Source organism: Notechis scutatus, chromosome 3, assembly GCF_049901735.1.
Source record: "Notechis scutatus isolate UNSWTSFEM ecotype Mainland chromosome 3, rNotScu1.2, whole genome shotgun sequence".
NCBI classification, from domain to species: Eukaryota; Metazoa; Chordata; class Lepidosauria; order Squamata; family Elapidae; genus Notechis; species Notechis scutatus.
Genome location: NC_142011.1, coordinates 9689198 through 9704540, shown reverse-complemented (window position 1 = coordinate 9704540; position 15343 = coordinate 9689198). Strand labels below are relative to the sequence as shown.

At 46.6% G+C, this 15343-nt stretch overlaps 1 protein-coding gene across 2 annotated transcripts in view; it reads left to right on the top strand.

Annotated features, from left to right (window-relative positions):
• SLC17A9 (solute carrier family 17 member 9) overlaps positions 1–15343 on the top strand; it is a 34183-nt gene that overhangs the window by 5392 nt on the left and 13448 nt on the right. For both annotated transcript variants that reach the window (XM_026683421.2, XM_087959184.1), the window contains exons 2-4: positions 7163–7360; positions 9384–9523; positions 11853–11952. In XM_026683421.2, the coding sequence (XP_026539206.2) occupies positions 7163–7360; positions 9384–9523; positions 11853–11952 (438 nt within the window). The remainder of the gene's footprint in view (positions 1–7162; positions 7361–9383; positions 9524–11852; positions 11953–15343) is intronic.

Genomic DNA, 15343 nt, shown 5'->3' with positions numbered 1-15343 from the left:
ACAGTTACATCAGTGACAAACTGAAAATCCGTTAGTGTTAGTGCAACCGTAAAGGCCTTACTTAGCCGTCGATTGAGCGACAGTTGATTATCTTCAAGTTTATTTCCTACCTTACTACGGTATCTAGAAACCAATTTGGCAGGTGTTTCTTAGCCTCAGCCGTGAATTCTTGCTTGAGCTGCTGGAAAACATGCACATTTGTTGGTTCACATGTGTTTCCCAACTGTTTTGTGGACATTAAATAAAAGCAGTTCATTGACCTGTAGATTATCTGAGTTGGATTTTGCAATGATGAATCAAAATCAAAGACAGAGGGAGGAATTTTTCTTCTGGATCTCTCTCTCTCTCTCTCTCCTCTTTTACACATACACAAAAAACACAGTTTGATAAGAGTTCAGTGTCTTTCTCGTGCCTCTATTTTGCCTGTCTCCAAGGCAGCCGGGATAAAACCAGAATTTAACCTGGATCTGTGATTTGGTTAATCATTTGCACCCCTATGGGATTTTCTGCTGTTTAGTTGAAGATTAACTGTGTTAAAGTGTTTGCTTTGAAGGTGGCAAGACAAACAAGAATAGGTGCTTTTGTTCTAGAAGGAAGAAGAAGATGCAGGAATTTATACGCAGCAGTTTTGTTACCGTATCCCTCATTTTAAAGAGAAACGAACTTGTCTGTGTGCATTGATCCATTTAAAAAAAAATACCAGAACTACAACTGTAGCCACAAAGAAACAGGGTGGTTTTTAGCAGTCCTGCTGACCTAATTTATGGGGTAGGTTATAAATCATGTGTTGTCCCAGCCTAGAACATGGCTCAGATGAAGCCAAGGTCTGTTCCTGGTTTGGCATTAACAGCTGTAGAACATACCAGTCCAGTCCAGCTTAATGGCTATCCAAAAGTGCTTTTTCAAAAGGTAATTGGATTTTCTGTCTTTTGTTTTTCATTTAAATACGTTTCACTTCTCACCCAAGAAGCATCTTCAGTTTTGACTGAAGCTGCTTCTTGGATGAGAAGTGAAACGTCTTCAAAGAAAAACAAAAAAGGTCCAGTTGCCTTTTGAAAAAAAAAAACTTTGGGAAAACCATTACCTGGATGACTGAGAATCTCTGTGGATGTTCAGCCATTGATGGCTGTTGTTTTGAGGAGGAGGGCAGAGTGCTATAGTGACTCCTTTCGTTAGTTAGCATTACAGAAAGCTGGTTATGAATCCCTACTTGGATGCCATTCTCTATCTTTCAGCCCAACCCACCTCACAGAGTTGTTGTGGGCAGGGAAGTTAAACTAGGAGAATACTGGTTGGAAGTGCAGTCAGTAACATAACACATTGATTAGTCCTCTGGGAAAATGACACCAGGAGGTGTTGGGCAGGAATGGCCACCAAGCTAAACTATTCTCCTGAGATGGTATCTCTGCTTTCCTTCCTTCCCTCCCTCCTTCCTTCCTTCCTCCCTCCCTCCCTCTTTCTTTTCCTTTCCTTACTTTATCTTGCCTTATGTTTCCTTCCTTCCTTCCTTCCTTCCTTCCTTCCTTCCTTCCTTCCTTCCTTCCTTCCTTCCTTCCTTCCTTCCTTCCTTCCTTCCACATCTGGAAGGAGTAAAGGATGGCCTGTCCTTTTTTCTCGGGTGCAATTCCTGAGCTTCATCCTAACTGGGTTACCCCAAGGCATTTGAATTCCATTTCTGCCTGTCTGCAACCAACAGCCCTCCAGGCAAGGAGCAGGAAGAGCCAGCTGCCTCAAAGGATGCTGGGACAACACACACACACACACACACACACACACACCCTGGGAAACTGCAGCCAGCCATGACTTCCCGTGTTCACCGGTGTCTCTTTTCATGGTTAGAGGTTTGATTCTGTTTAACTCAGAGGCGGGCTACATGGGTTGTGTCAACATGGCTGCTATCATAGCAGACAAACATCACATTTACTTTAAGACCTCGTAGTCTAAGTAGATCAGCCAGCCTTTCCTGGCCAGGTTGCTTTCCAGGACTTCAAGTCCCAGAATACTTAGCGTCATCCAGGAGTGCTGGGGAATTCTGGGAGCTAAGACCACACCCATGTGCCCAAATTGGGGAAGAATGAACGGAACTCAGAGGGTTTGAGAAGTGCATCAAAATGGCACCAAATGGCAAATTGTTTTTTTTTTTTTTTTTAATCCTTGGCCTGGATGTTTCTAAGCAAAAGAGGGAGTGGGAAAAGAATAAAAGTGGACATGTTGTTCACTGTGTAAGGTTGTGAGAGGTGATTGCAGGCCGGTTTGGTCTTTTTATGACTATCTAGGCCTTCCCAGCTGTGCTTTCCAGACGTTTTGTTCTCAATCTCCCAGAATTCCTTGCTTGCACAGTGGCAGCCATCTTGGCTTGGAATGCACAAAATGGCTGGAAGGCATCAGCTTGGGGAAATCTGCAATCTTCCCCCCCCCTCAGCTCCAAAGGCTAGAAATGGATAGAATGGGAGCCTCTGAACTCCAGATCCCATCTTCCTTAGCTAAGGCAAGTGGTGATGGATGATGAGAGTTGTAGTATAGCGACATCTAGACTGCCCTAGCTTGTGTAAGTAAGGCTGGGGAATTCTGGGAGTTGAAGTCCACACAGCTTAAAGCTGCCAAGGTTGTTAAACACGGTTGTGTTATGGATTATGCATTCTTTCAACAGTGCAAGGAGGAAGCTAATATTTGAATTGCAAGTAGGTTTAATCCTATAAAACATATTTGCCAAGTTTTGGTGCCGTTGTTCAAAATTCAAGGAAAAAAAATGTAGGGCAGTAAATTTTGCATTCTATTATTTAAGAGTTGGAATTTAGAGTAGAGTTGAATCAAAGTCTTTCCTGTTCAGGTTCGTCCTCGGCTTACGACCGCAACTGACTGAGTCCCACGTTTCCGTGGTTAAGTGAGACGGTTATTAAGTCAGTTTAGCCCCATTTTACGACCTTTCTGGCCACAGTGGTTAAGTGAATTGGTGAATTAGTTACCTGATGGCTGTGGATCTGGCATAACAGAAGGTCGCAAGAGGGGATCTTGTGACCCCAGGACAGTGTAACCGTCACAAATATGAAATTAGTTGCCAAGCATCTGAATTTTGACCATGAGACCGTGGGTTTTTTGCAACAGTCGTAAGTGTGAAAAATGGTCATAAGTCATTTTTTTTCAGTGCCGTTGTATGTAACTTTCAACAATCACTTAAAGAAGCTCTGTAAGTCAAGGACTACCTGTAGTATTAGTGACATCAGGACTGCCCTAGGTTGCAGGGAAGGTGACAGGAACTGGGCATGGCTAGTGTAGTGAAGAGAAGGACCATGATAGCAGGATTCCAATATTTGAGGGGCTGCCACAGAGAGGAGGGGATCAAGCTGTTCTCCAAGGCACCTGAAGGCCAGACAAGGAATAATGGAAACTGAACAAGGAGAGGTTCCTAGAAATAAGGAGAAATTTTTTGACAGGGAGAACATTCAACCCATGGAACAGAAGTTGCCTTTGGAAGTTGTGGGAGCTTCATCACTGGAGGCTTTCAAGAAGAGATTGGACTGCCATTTGTCAGAAATGGTGTAGGGCAGTGGTCCCCAACCACTGGGCCCCGGACTGGTACCGGTCCGTAGACCATTTTGTACCGGGCCGCCGGTACTTGGGCGCCACCATCTTGTTTCGACGGCGCTTGAGAAAGTGCTTCCGGGTGAGCTTGTCGGTCGTCGGTTGGAAAGCGGCGTTTGGGTGCTGAAAGAATCCTCGCGCCTTAGTTTCGTCGAGGGGAGGGGCGGCTTCGAACGAAGAGCCGTCCCGATGGCGGTGGAGTCTCGCGTTACTCAGGAGGAGATTAAGAAAGAGCCTGAAAAGCTCATCGACCGTGAGAAGGTACAAAGGAGGAGTTGAAGGTGGCAGGGAGAAGCGGGGGACGGCTGGCTGGCTGGCCGGTCGCTCGGCTCGCCTTGCCTTGCTCATGCGTGCTGATGCCGGTACCGGTCCGTGGATCATTTTGTACCGGTCCGTGGTACAAAAAAGGTTGGGGACCACTGGTGTAGGGTCTCCTACTTGCGGGGTGGTTTGGATGCAAATGTGCCTGCACCCATAATGCAATGTGTGCATGCCTCCCAGCCCCCTACGCATGCACGTGTGACCCCCCGACACTTCCCCCGCTCCTGCGCATGCACACGTGAACCCCCGTGCGCGCCCCTCCCCCCACGCATGCACATCAGATACCCGACAATCAGCCGGCTGGCGGGAGGTGCGTGCGCACATACGCAGTGAACCTGATCTGGGCAACGGCTTGTGTGCCGGCAGAAATGGCTCTGCGTGCCTCTTCCGGCACGTGTGTCATAGGTTCACCATCACAGATCTACAAGGTCTCTTCCAACTCTGTTATTCTATTCCATTCTAAATATAAGGTTGTCTAAGCAGGGCTTAGGTAAGTGCCTTGTGGTGGATTACACCTTCTTTCCACACTGCAAGCAGGAAGCAAATATTTGAATTGCAAGCAGAGTTAACCCTATAAAACGTATTGGCTGAGTTTCATTGCCATTGTTTAAAGCTGAAGGGAAAAAAATTGGGCGGGGCAACAGTTCGTCTAATGACCATTCAAAGTTACAACATAACTGAAAAAAGTGACTTATTTTCACACTTATAACCGTTGCAGCATTCCCACGTTCACCTGATCAAAATGGAGATGCTTGGCAAGTGGTTCATATTTATGACGGTTGCAGTGTCCCAGGGTTATGTGGTGATGTTCTGATGTACAAAATCAATGAGGAAGCCAGATTCACCTAACGACCATGTTCTGCACATAACAACTTAAGTGTTTCACTTAATAATCCTCACAAGAAAGGTTGTAAAATGAGGCAAAACTCACAAATGTCTCGCTTAGCAACATAAATATTGGGCTCAATTGTGGTCGTAATTCGAAGACTTCCTCTTTTTAAGAGTTGGAATTTAGAGTAGAACTGTAACAAAATCTTTATTGTTAAACAGTGGAGTACCTTTTGGTTTGTTAGGACAAGAGCCAAAATGGAAAATAGTTGTGTAATTGTGATGAAAATAAATGTAATAACCAATAAAAGGAATAAAAAGGTGAGTTCTGAAGTCAAAGTACTATAAATTTAGGTTGTTTCTCTGCCCATCAGTCCTACAGATCAGGCCTCATGGTTCCTCATAGTGACACTAACTTAATTATAGGTTGGCAATTAAGTGCAATTAGTAAATGCATCTACTTAGAAGGAAGTTGGAGTTTAGGAGTGGGTCGTAAAATTAGTCACTTGTTCACTTGTCACTTGGTCGTAAAATTAGTCACTTGTAAAATTTGGGTCGTAAAATTAGTCACTTGTTTGCAAACAGTTCATAACTATCTGAACTCTTTATTTCCTTATTAAATGTGATTTACTGGCTGTAATCTAGGGATGGGCAGCCTTTCAGTATTCGTCATTTCTTTATTCTAGAAAAAGAAGGACCTCTCACACACACAAACACACCATTATTTAAAAAACAAAAACAAAGTATGATAAGTCTTTTTTACCACTTGTAGGAGAGTTTTCTATTTTTCTCTTTAAAACGGAAGATAGCCATGACAATGACTTTTGGAAGTGATGTTCAGAGATAGTTGGTGGTGGTCCCTAAAAAAGATGTGTGGGAAGAAATATCTCATCTGGTTCCGTTCCAAGCTGAGAGAAAGACACTGGAAACATGGAGGCTGATTGGAAAGATGGTTTAATGATGAAGCAGAACCACCAAGCACATGGTTCTGGTCAGGGGTGGTCTCCAAAAAATTTAGCAACCGGTTCTCTGCCCAGTTGCTGGGTAGGCATGGCTATGGTGGGCATGGTCTAGTCTGCCTCCTGCACCACGGTGGGGGAGGGCATTTTCACCCTCCCCGGGCTCCGGAGGCTTTCCTTGAGCTTCCGGGAAAGTGAAAATGGCCTCCCTTGGGCTCCTGAGGCCCTCTGCAGGCCGGAAATGGGCTTGTTTCCGGCCTTCCAGAGCTTCCAGGAGGCCCATTTTTTGCCTTTCCCAACTCTCTGCGTGGGCCCTGCACCTACCTGGCATCAAAAAAGGGCTGCGTGTTGACTCCTGGAAGGGACAGGGCAGGGTGGGTGGGGCCAGCCAGGGGTGGGATTTGCCGGTTCACCGAACCGGCCATAAAATTAGATACCGGTTTGCCCAAACTGAGGAGAACCGGTAGCAGCTCACTCCTGGTTCTGGTGCAGCTGACCACATGGAGTTGAGAGCGGTTTTTATACTTCTCTTGGGCTTTGCACTTAAGCTTCCTGTTCCTATGCAAGAAAATGTATTGTTGTCAGACTCCCATGGGGGCCATATAGGGGTTATGTAGGGGTCATAGCTGGTTCTATAGCCATGATGGCGAACCTATGGCACACGTGCCACAGGTGGCACACAGAGCCATTTGTGCCGGCATGCAAGCTGCAGGCAGACTTACCTCACTGCACATGCCTGCACCTCACAGCTGATTTTCGGCTGGTTTGAGGCCTTTTTCGGCCCCCCAGAAGCTTCAGGAAGGCTTCTGCAGGCTTTTCAACTAGGCCCGTTTCATCACTTCCTTTTTTTCCAGAGATACCAGAAGTGATGAAACGGGCCTAGTTTTTGGTCTGAAAAGACTGCAGAAGTCTTCCTGAAGCCTCTGGGAGGCCGAAAAAGGCCTCAAACTGGCCGAAAATCAGCTGTGAGGCGCAGTACAGGTAAGGGGGTGGCAGAGTGGGGGTGAGGATTGCGCACGCATATGTAGGGGACGTGGGATAGAGGCGCATTGCTGGGTGCTGGCACGCGAGTACGAGTGTGCAAGTGCATGCACAATTTTGGGCACCGGAGCCCAAAAAGGTTAGCCACCCCTGCTCTATAGCTTGTCTGAGCTAAGTTTGGTTGAAGTTTCTGAGGGTGATGCAATGTCCTTAGGAGATTGTACAATGTAGTGAGCTCTGTGTCTTAGTGGGCTAATCCTATTATGTCCTGAAGGATCATGTCTTAATGGGTGGACCGCAGGCTGGTCCGCTCTTTCCAGAGCTCCCCGTCCCGGACCAGATCTAAGCACCCCACAGGCCAGATCTGGCCCACAGGCCTTGAGTTTGTCACCCGTTTTATAGGATGTAGGGTTTTTTAAAGGACTGGACTATTTTACTGAGGTACCTAAATAAATAACATGCTAATATTCTCTGTCTTCTGATATTTACAGGCCTGAATCCCGATTATGGACCACGATGCTCCTGCTGGGAACCTGCCTGCTTTACTGCGCCAGGGTCCTAATGCCCATCTGTGTGGTCACCATGAGCTCCCACTTTGACTGGGACAAGAAACAGTCCGGAATTGTGTTGAGCAGCTTCTTTTGGGGTTATTGCCTTACTCAAATTGTTGGAGGCCACTTGAGTGACCGGTATGGACAATATTACATTAAACCAGGGGTATCAAACACGAATTCATTGAGGGCCGCATCAAGATTGGGTTTGACCTCAGGTGGGGGGAAGGGGACATGTCGGCATAGCCACCTTGATGTCACTCATGTCGGTGGTGCCTGTGATGGCCAGAGTGCTTTGTCAGTGAAAATGGGCTCCTGAGCTCTGTTTTCGGCTGCAACCAGGGGTGGGATTCTGCCGGTTCAGGCCAGATGTTAAATTTACATCTGGTTCACCGAACTGGTAGTTGAACCGATTGGCTGGCCTCACCCACCCCTCCCCGGAGTCTCCACATGGCTCGTTTTGGATGCAGGTAAATGCAGGGTCTGCGCGGAAGTTCTGGGAGGGCGAAAACCAGGCTGAACCAGAAGTTCTGGAAGTCTGGAAACAGGCCTCTTTCCGGCTTCTGGAGAGCCTCCGGAGCCCGGGGGAGCCCGTTTTCGCCCTCCCAGAGGCCCAAGGGAAGCCTCCGGACTCTGGGGGAGGCAAAAAATGACCCTCCCAGACATTCCAGTAGGCCACGCCCACCATGGCCACCACCCACCCAGCAACCAGGCGGAGAACCGGTTGCTGGGATTTTTGAAACCCACCCCTGGCTGCAACAGCCTCCTGCAATCTTCTGCCAGCAAAAAAGGAGCTCAGGAAGGCACTGCCAGGGGTGGGATTCAACCAGTGTTACTACTGGTTCGGTGACTACGTTTTGCACGTGCATGAACCGGTAGCATCCCACCCCAGGGCGTGGCCCTCCCAAGCTCCATTTTTGCTGGCAGAGGCACCACCGACCGGTCCTTCTCTGTTTCCAGGGCAGCCCCACAGGCCAGATCTAAGCACCCTGTGAGTTTGACACCCCTGCATTCAATGGTCTTAGCAATGCTTTGGCACCAAAGAAACTTATTATTTATTTATTTATCATTATTCAACAATCGATAAAAAATAATACTCTGTCATTCATTAATGACCAGGAATAAGGATGTACCACTCGCCTTTCAATGAAACGTGGATGGATTTGCATTTTTGATAAGAATTCAGATTCTCTTTCATTGTTTCTTTATCATCTTTGGGGCCATCATCTTATTTATTTGATCGATCCTTCTTTTCCATCCGTGGAGCGTTCAAAGCAGCCCATTACAAAACCTCATAGATTATCAGCAATGACATATTTATCTCACTGAAGCCAAACGTCTGTGGAGAATCTCAATCAACCAGGTCCCAAAAGGCAACTGGACTTCTTGGGTTTTTTTTTCTCCTTTGAAAAAGTTCTGAAGCGAAGAAGCTTCTTAGGCAAGAAGCAAAATGTTTTCAAAGGGGGGGAAAACAGCTACCAAGAAAGTTCAATTGCCTTTTGGAAAAAGCACCTTTGGTTTATTGAAGTCAACTTTTGAATGCTTTTCAGACATGCAGTTCCACTGCAGGCCAGACACCAAATATTCTGTATAATATCCGTGCATCACAACTGTCTCTTGAAGAGATAAACCTTGTTTCTTTAAAAAAGAATAACCCTGAAGGTGGAATGGCATATAAAATAAAAGCAATTTTTCCTTTTGGAAGGATTGATCCCGTGCTTAAACCACTGCAGGCATAGGAAACATTGATTCCTTCTGCAAGGATTTTGGTACATGCACCTTGTCTGTGGAGATTCTCAGCCCTCCGGGCCATGCTTATTCCAAAGGTGCTTTTTTTTCAAGAGTTTCTGTTTTTTGTTTGAAAACGTTTCACTTCTCATCCAAGAAGCTTCGCGCACTTTGCGTCAGGCCCAGTAGTTCCTGTTTTCAACCTCCGCTTCTTGCATTCAACCAGGGGGTCTCCAAACCTGGCAACTTTGAGACTGCTGGACTTCAGCTCCCAGAATTCTACTCCCTAGCCATCCATAGAATTCTGGGAGTTGAAGTCCACAAGTCTTAAAGTGGCCAGGTTTAGGAGACTCCTGTCCTGAAGGAAGGGTCAGCAAGGAATTTTGGTGTGCAGAAAATGCTCTTGCTGATCGATGTCCTCATTGTCTTTCAGGATAGGAGGGGAGAAAGTCCTTCTCCTCTCTGCCTCGGCCTGGGGATCCATCACCGCCATCACGCCCCTCCTCATTTCCTCAAGCTCTGCCCACCTGACTCTGATGACCTTCACGCGCTTTCTTATGGGACTATTGCAAGGTGAGACAATCTGTTTCCAAAAGCTTGACTCAGATGAGTAAATTGGAATAATGGGGACTATTATTATTATTATTATTATTATTATTATTATTATTATTATTATTATTATTATTATTATTATGTGTTCAGAGTATTGCAGTGTAAATTCAGCGCTAGAAAAGTAAACACAGATGACTGAGGCTTCCTTTAACTTCTTTATAAACATATAAAGTGAATTTTACAATACCAAGGAAATGTTGTAGATTTCTCCAACATGGAGGAAACTCAAAGGTTCAGAGCAGAACAACAACTCAAGTGCTCAGAAACAGACATCAGTTTCACTTTAGTTGAGCAGGCAAGCAAGACACACAGCGGAGTGAAGCAGTTTCATTTGCGACAGACTCAGAGCTTAACATAGCTTCAGAGCTGCAGAGCTTAATATAGAGCCATTCCTGGGCTACTTCTAGTTTCAGTTTCCAAACAGTCCTCATTGGCTGACTTAGTTGCTATGCCTATTCATTGGCTCACCTTGTTACCATGCTCTATTCCAGTTTATGAATACCCTCTGACATTATAGGTACCCAGATTGTTGAGGGCAAGAGGCTGATTCTGTAAACCACTTAGAGAGGCCTGTAAACAGTGGCTGGATCCTGCTGGTTCGGACCGGTCCTGGGGAACCAGTAGTTCTGGTGATCAACTGGCCCCGCCCACCCGCCCCTGCTCTCTCCTGTCCTATATTTCTGTGTTTTTCAGCTCAGCTGCTTCACATGGCACAGTGGATTGCGGCGCCTCAGTTGTTTTACTCATCAGCTGTGCTCTAGTGGGTAAGAGTTAGGGCCGTGATGGCGAACCTATGGCACATGTACCACAGGTGGCATGCAGAGCCATTTGTGCCAGCATGCGAGCTGCAGGCAAACTTACCTCACTGCACATGCACACGCCTCAGAGCTGATTTTCGGCCAGTTTGAGGCCTTTTTCAGCCCCCCAGAGGCTTCAGGAAGGCTTCTGTAGGCTTTTCAGGCCGAAAACTAGGACCGTTTTGTCACTTCCTGTTTTTCTGGAAATACTGGAAATGATGAAATGGGCCTAGTTTTTGGTCTGAAAAGCCTGCAGAAGCCTTCCTGAAGCCTCTGGGAGGCCGAAAAAGGCCTCAAACCGGCCTAAAATCAGCTGTGAGGCACAGCGCAGGTAAGGGGGCAGTGCCTGTAAAGCACTGTGAAGTGGTATATAAGTCTAAGTGCTATTGCTATTTCACACTCATAAGGATAACACAACATTTTTAAGCTGCTGCATTGGCAAGGAAAAGGATATAGGTAGTCTCTGGACGGACAACCACAACTGAGCCCATAATTTTCATTTCTAAGCGAGACAGTTGTTAAGTGAGTTTTGTCCCATTTTACGACCTTTCCTGCCGTAGTTGTTAAGTGGATCACCACGGTTGTTAAGCTTAATAGCTTAAGCTTAATGATGGGGAATCTGACTTCCCCACTGACTTTGCTTGTCAGAAAGTCGCAAAAAGTGATAGCCATAGCAAATGCACTTATAAAAAATAATTACTTATAAAGAAAAAGGTTTCTTATGATTATTTTAGTTCCTATATTTGAATGGAGCCTTTCATTTCAGAGCAATAATAGCCATAGCACTTAGACTTATATACCGCTTCACAGTGCTTTACAGCCCTCTCTAAGGGGTTTACAGAGTCAGCCTCTTGCACCAAACAATCTGAGTCCTCATTTTATGCACCTCGGAAGGATGGAAGGCTGAGTCAACCTTGAGCTGGTCAGGAGGTAGAGTTAGCCTGCAATACTGCATGGAATAGAATGGAATGGAATAATATGGAATAACAATAAAATAGAATAACAATAGAATAGAATAGAAAATAGAACAGAATAGAATAGAATAAGCACTTAGACTTATCAACCTGCTTCACAGTGCTTTTACAGACCCCTCTATAAGCGGTTTACAGAGTCAGCCTCTTGCCCCCAACAATCTGGGTCCTCATTTTATCTACCTCGGAAGGATGGAAGGCTGAGTCAACCTTGAGTCCCATCTGGATTGAACTGCTGGCAGCGGGCAGAGTCAGCCTGCAATATTGCATTCTAACTACTGCACCACCACGCTGATCATGGGACCTTGGAACACAGCAACCATCATAAATATGAGCCCGTTGCCAAGTATCTGAATTTTGATTGTGCGACTGTGGGGAGACTGCAATGCTTTGTACGTGTCATGAACCACTTTCCCCGGTACCGTTATAACTTTGAATGGTCACTAAATCAATGGTTGTAAGTCAAGAAATACCTGTAACAGGAATTCTTTCTGTTTCCTCTTCCTCTGTCCGCTTTATTAGGGGTTTATTTCCCTGCCTTGGCTAGTCTGCTTTCCCAGAAGGTACAGGAGAGCGAACGAGCATTGACATACAGCACGGTTGGAACTGGATCTCAGTTTGGGTGAGTTTTTCACACACTATAAAAAAGACGTTGAGACTCTAGAAAAAGTGCAGGGAAGAGCAACCAGGATGATTTAGGGGGGGGGGGGGGGGGGGGGGGGGGGGGGGGGGGGGGGGGGGGGGGGGGGGGGGGGGGGGGGGGGGGGGGGGGGGGGGGGGGGGGGGGGGGGGGGGGGGGGGGGGGGGGGGGGGGGGGGGGGGGGGGGGGGGGGGGGGGGGGGGGGGGGGGGGGGGGGGGGGGGGGGGGGGGGGGGGGGGGGGGGGGGGGGGGGGGGGGGGGGGGGGGGGGGGGGGGGGGGGGGGGGGGGGGGGGGGGGGGGGGGGGGGGGGGGGGGGGGGGGGGGGGGGGGGGGGGGGGGGTGGGGGGGGGGACTGGAGGCTTCAACATATGAAGAACCGTTGCAGGAATTGGGAATGTCTAGTTTGATGAAAAGAAGGACCAGGGGAGACAGGATAGCAGTGGTCCAATATTTGAGGGGCTGCCACAGGGAGGAAGGGGGTCAAGCTATTTTCCAAGGCACCCGAAGGCCAGACAAGGAACAATGGATGGAAACTGAACAAGGAGAGATTCAACCTGGAAATAAGGAAGAATTTTCTGACAGTGAGAGCAATCAACCGATGGTACAGAAATTGCCTTCGGAAGTTGTGGTAGCGCCATCACTGGAGGCTTTCAAGAAGAGACTGGACGGCCATTTGTCAGAAATAGTGTAGGGTCTCCCGCTTGGGTGGGAGGGTTGGACTAGATGACCTCCAAGGTCCCTTCCAACTCTGTTAATCTGTGAATCTGTATCTTCAAGCAGAGAACAGGGCAATAAAGGAAAAGAGATTGAAAAAAGGATACAGGCAGTCATCGACTTATGACCACAACTGAGCCCAAAATTTATGTTGTGAAGTGAAACATTCGTTAAGTGACCTTTGCCCCATTTTACGACTTTCTTGCTACAGTTGTTAAGCAAATCACACTGCAGTTGATAAGTTAGTGACACGGTTGTTAAGCCTGGATTTCCCAATGGGTGTTAAGGAAAACAAACTAAACAGAATGTGCAGCGAAGTCAGATAGGAAGACAGGTAAATGTGTGAGATAAGTTTTCTAGTTAACACGCAGTAAAAATACAGATACGCTTGTGCTATCAAAAATATTGTTTATTCCATTTAAGAATTATAGCATAGTCAAATGTAACGGTCCATTAGTCATATATCAATTTCAGTCAAGTCTTGTCGGGGATACTCTATTTGCAAAGTCCGTGTTGAATAGCCAATGTCAGTTCATTTACAATAAATCAGTCCAATCTTTATCTTCTCTCCGTTGAGAAATTATCAACACTCCTTTATCTCTCCCCGTTCCAGCAAGAACGCAGTCATCAATCCATCCAGTAATTAGGTATCTTCGAGCCAGAGAGAGCGAGCTGCATTTGCCTCGCTTCTTATATAGTGCTTTTACAACCACACCCTTAATTACATTCTTGCAGTTAAAGTTACACACACTTTAACTAACAAACCATGATACCATATTTATTATTTTTACCCAAACCAGTTAGGGTAAACAATGTTATCCCTAACAACGGTTGTTAAGTGAATCTGGCTTCCCCATCAACTTTGCTTGTTGGTAGGCCGTAAAAGGGAATCAGATAACCCTGGGACGCTGCAACCCTCATAAATGGAAGTCAGTTGCCAGGCATCTGATCATGGGGGTGCTGCAATGGTCATACGTGTGAAAAACAGTCATAAGTCCCTTTTTTCAATGCCGCTGTAACTTTGAACTACCTATATTAATAGCAGTAGCAATACCACTTTACAGTGGTAAAGTGCTTTTACAGCCCTCTCTAAGCGGTTTACAGAGTCAGTGTCATGCCCCTGCTGGAATCTGATTCCAAGGGGGAGGTCAAGCAGTTGACAGGGAGTGGAAGTGTGGTTCTGGTGGCTGAGGAGGAAACTGGGGAAGGGCACAGTCCGGCTGGGCATTCAGAGGAAGACCCAGGCCCACCCCCTTTTCATCCTAGAGCACGCAGGGAGGAATGGATAAGGGAGCAACGTGGGTTACGGGGGAGAAAAAGGCCCTGATTTCCTTCATTACCTGCAGCTGGGAAAACAGGATTTAAAAGGGGTGTTTGCGCACAGAACCTTGCTGGAAGCAAAGTGTGAATTATTTTGGTTTGTCAAGTCTTATCTGGGTTCCGGCGTCCTCCCAACTGTGTGTGTTTCATTATCTTTTGAGTTCTGCAATTCCTTATCCTGCCCTGTCTCGTTAATTGCTGCAGCGTGGTTTGTGTTGGTTTTTATTTATAATTTAGATGTACTTTGGGTTTGGACTAAATTTCTTCCCTTTAAAAACTGTTCTTGGGAGAGTTTTTTCTCCAGCCGATGATAACTGGACATTGGAAGCCAAGTTGGAGGAATTACAGGGACTTTACCCACTTTTGTGATTTTGTTGCTTTTGTGCCACACCCTGGGTCATCACAGTCAGCCTATTGCCCCTGACAATATGGGTCCTCATTTTACCCACCTCGGAGGAATGGAAGGATGAGTCAACTTTGAGCTATCAGGTCTGGTTCGAACTCATGGCTGTGGGCAGAGTTAGCCTGTAATACTGCATTCTAACCACAAGTAAGGAAGGAAGGAAGGAAGGAAGGAAGGGCAATAGCAGTAGCACTTAGACTTATATACCGCTCACAGTGCGTTTACAGCCTTCTCTAAGCAGTTTACAGAGTCAGCCTCTTGCCCCCAACAATTTGGGTCCTCATTTTACCGACCTCAGAGGGATGGAAGGATGAGTCAACTTTGAGCTATCAGGTCTGGTTCGAACTCATGGCTGTGGGCAGAGTTAGCCTGTAATACTGCATTCTAACCACAAGTAAGTAAGTAAGTAAGTAAGTAAGGAAGGAAGGAAGGAAGGAAGGGCAATAGCAGTAGCACTTAGACTTATATACCGCTTCACAGTGTGTTTACAGCCTTCTCTAAGCGGTTTACAGAGTCAGCCTATTGCCCCCAACAATTTGGGTCCTCATTTTACCGACCTCAGAGGGATGGAAGGCTGAGTCAACCTTGAGCCGGTCAGGATTGAACTGCTGAAGCACAGTCAACCGGCAGTCAGCAGAAGTAGCTTGCAGTAGTGCCTACTAATCACGGCACCATCACGGCTGTTGATAACAGTCAAAACAAATTGGCAGCAGATTAGTCATAATGGTCAAACAAGTGGCAACTTCAAATCTCAACAAATTGTCTTACATATTGGCAAGAAAAATCAAAAAATAAAATACATTGTTGGAAGGACAAGACCTTGTAGACGACTCTCACTCTGTCAAGGACCTTGGAGTTCTCATCTCTAATGATCTAAGTGCTAGAGCCCACTGTAACAACATTTCCCAAAAAGGCATTAAGAGTTGTTAACCTAA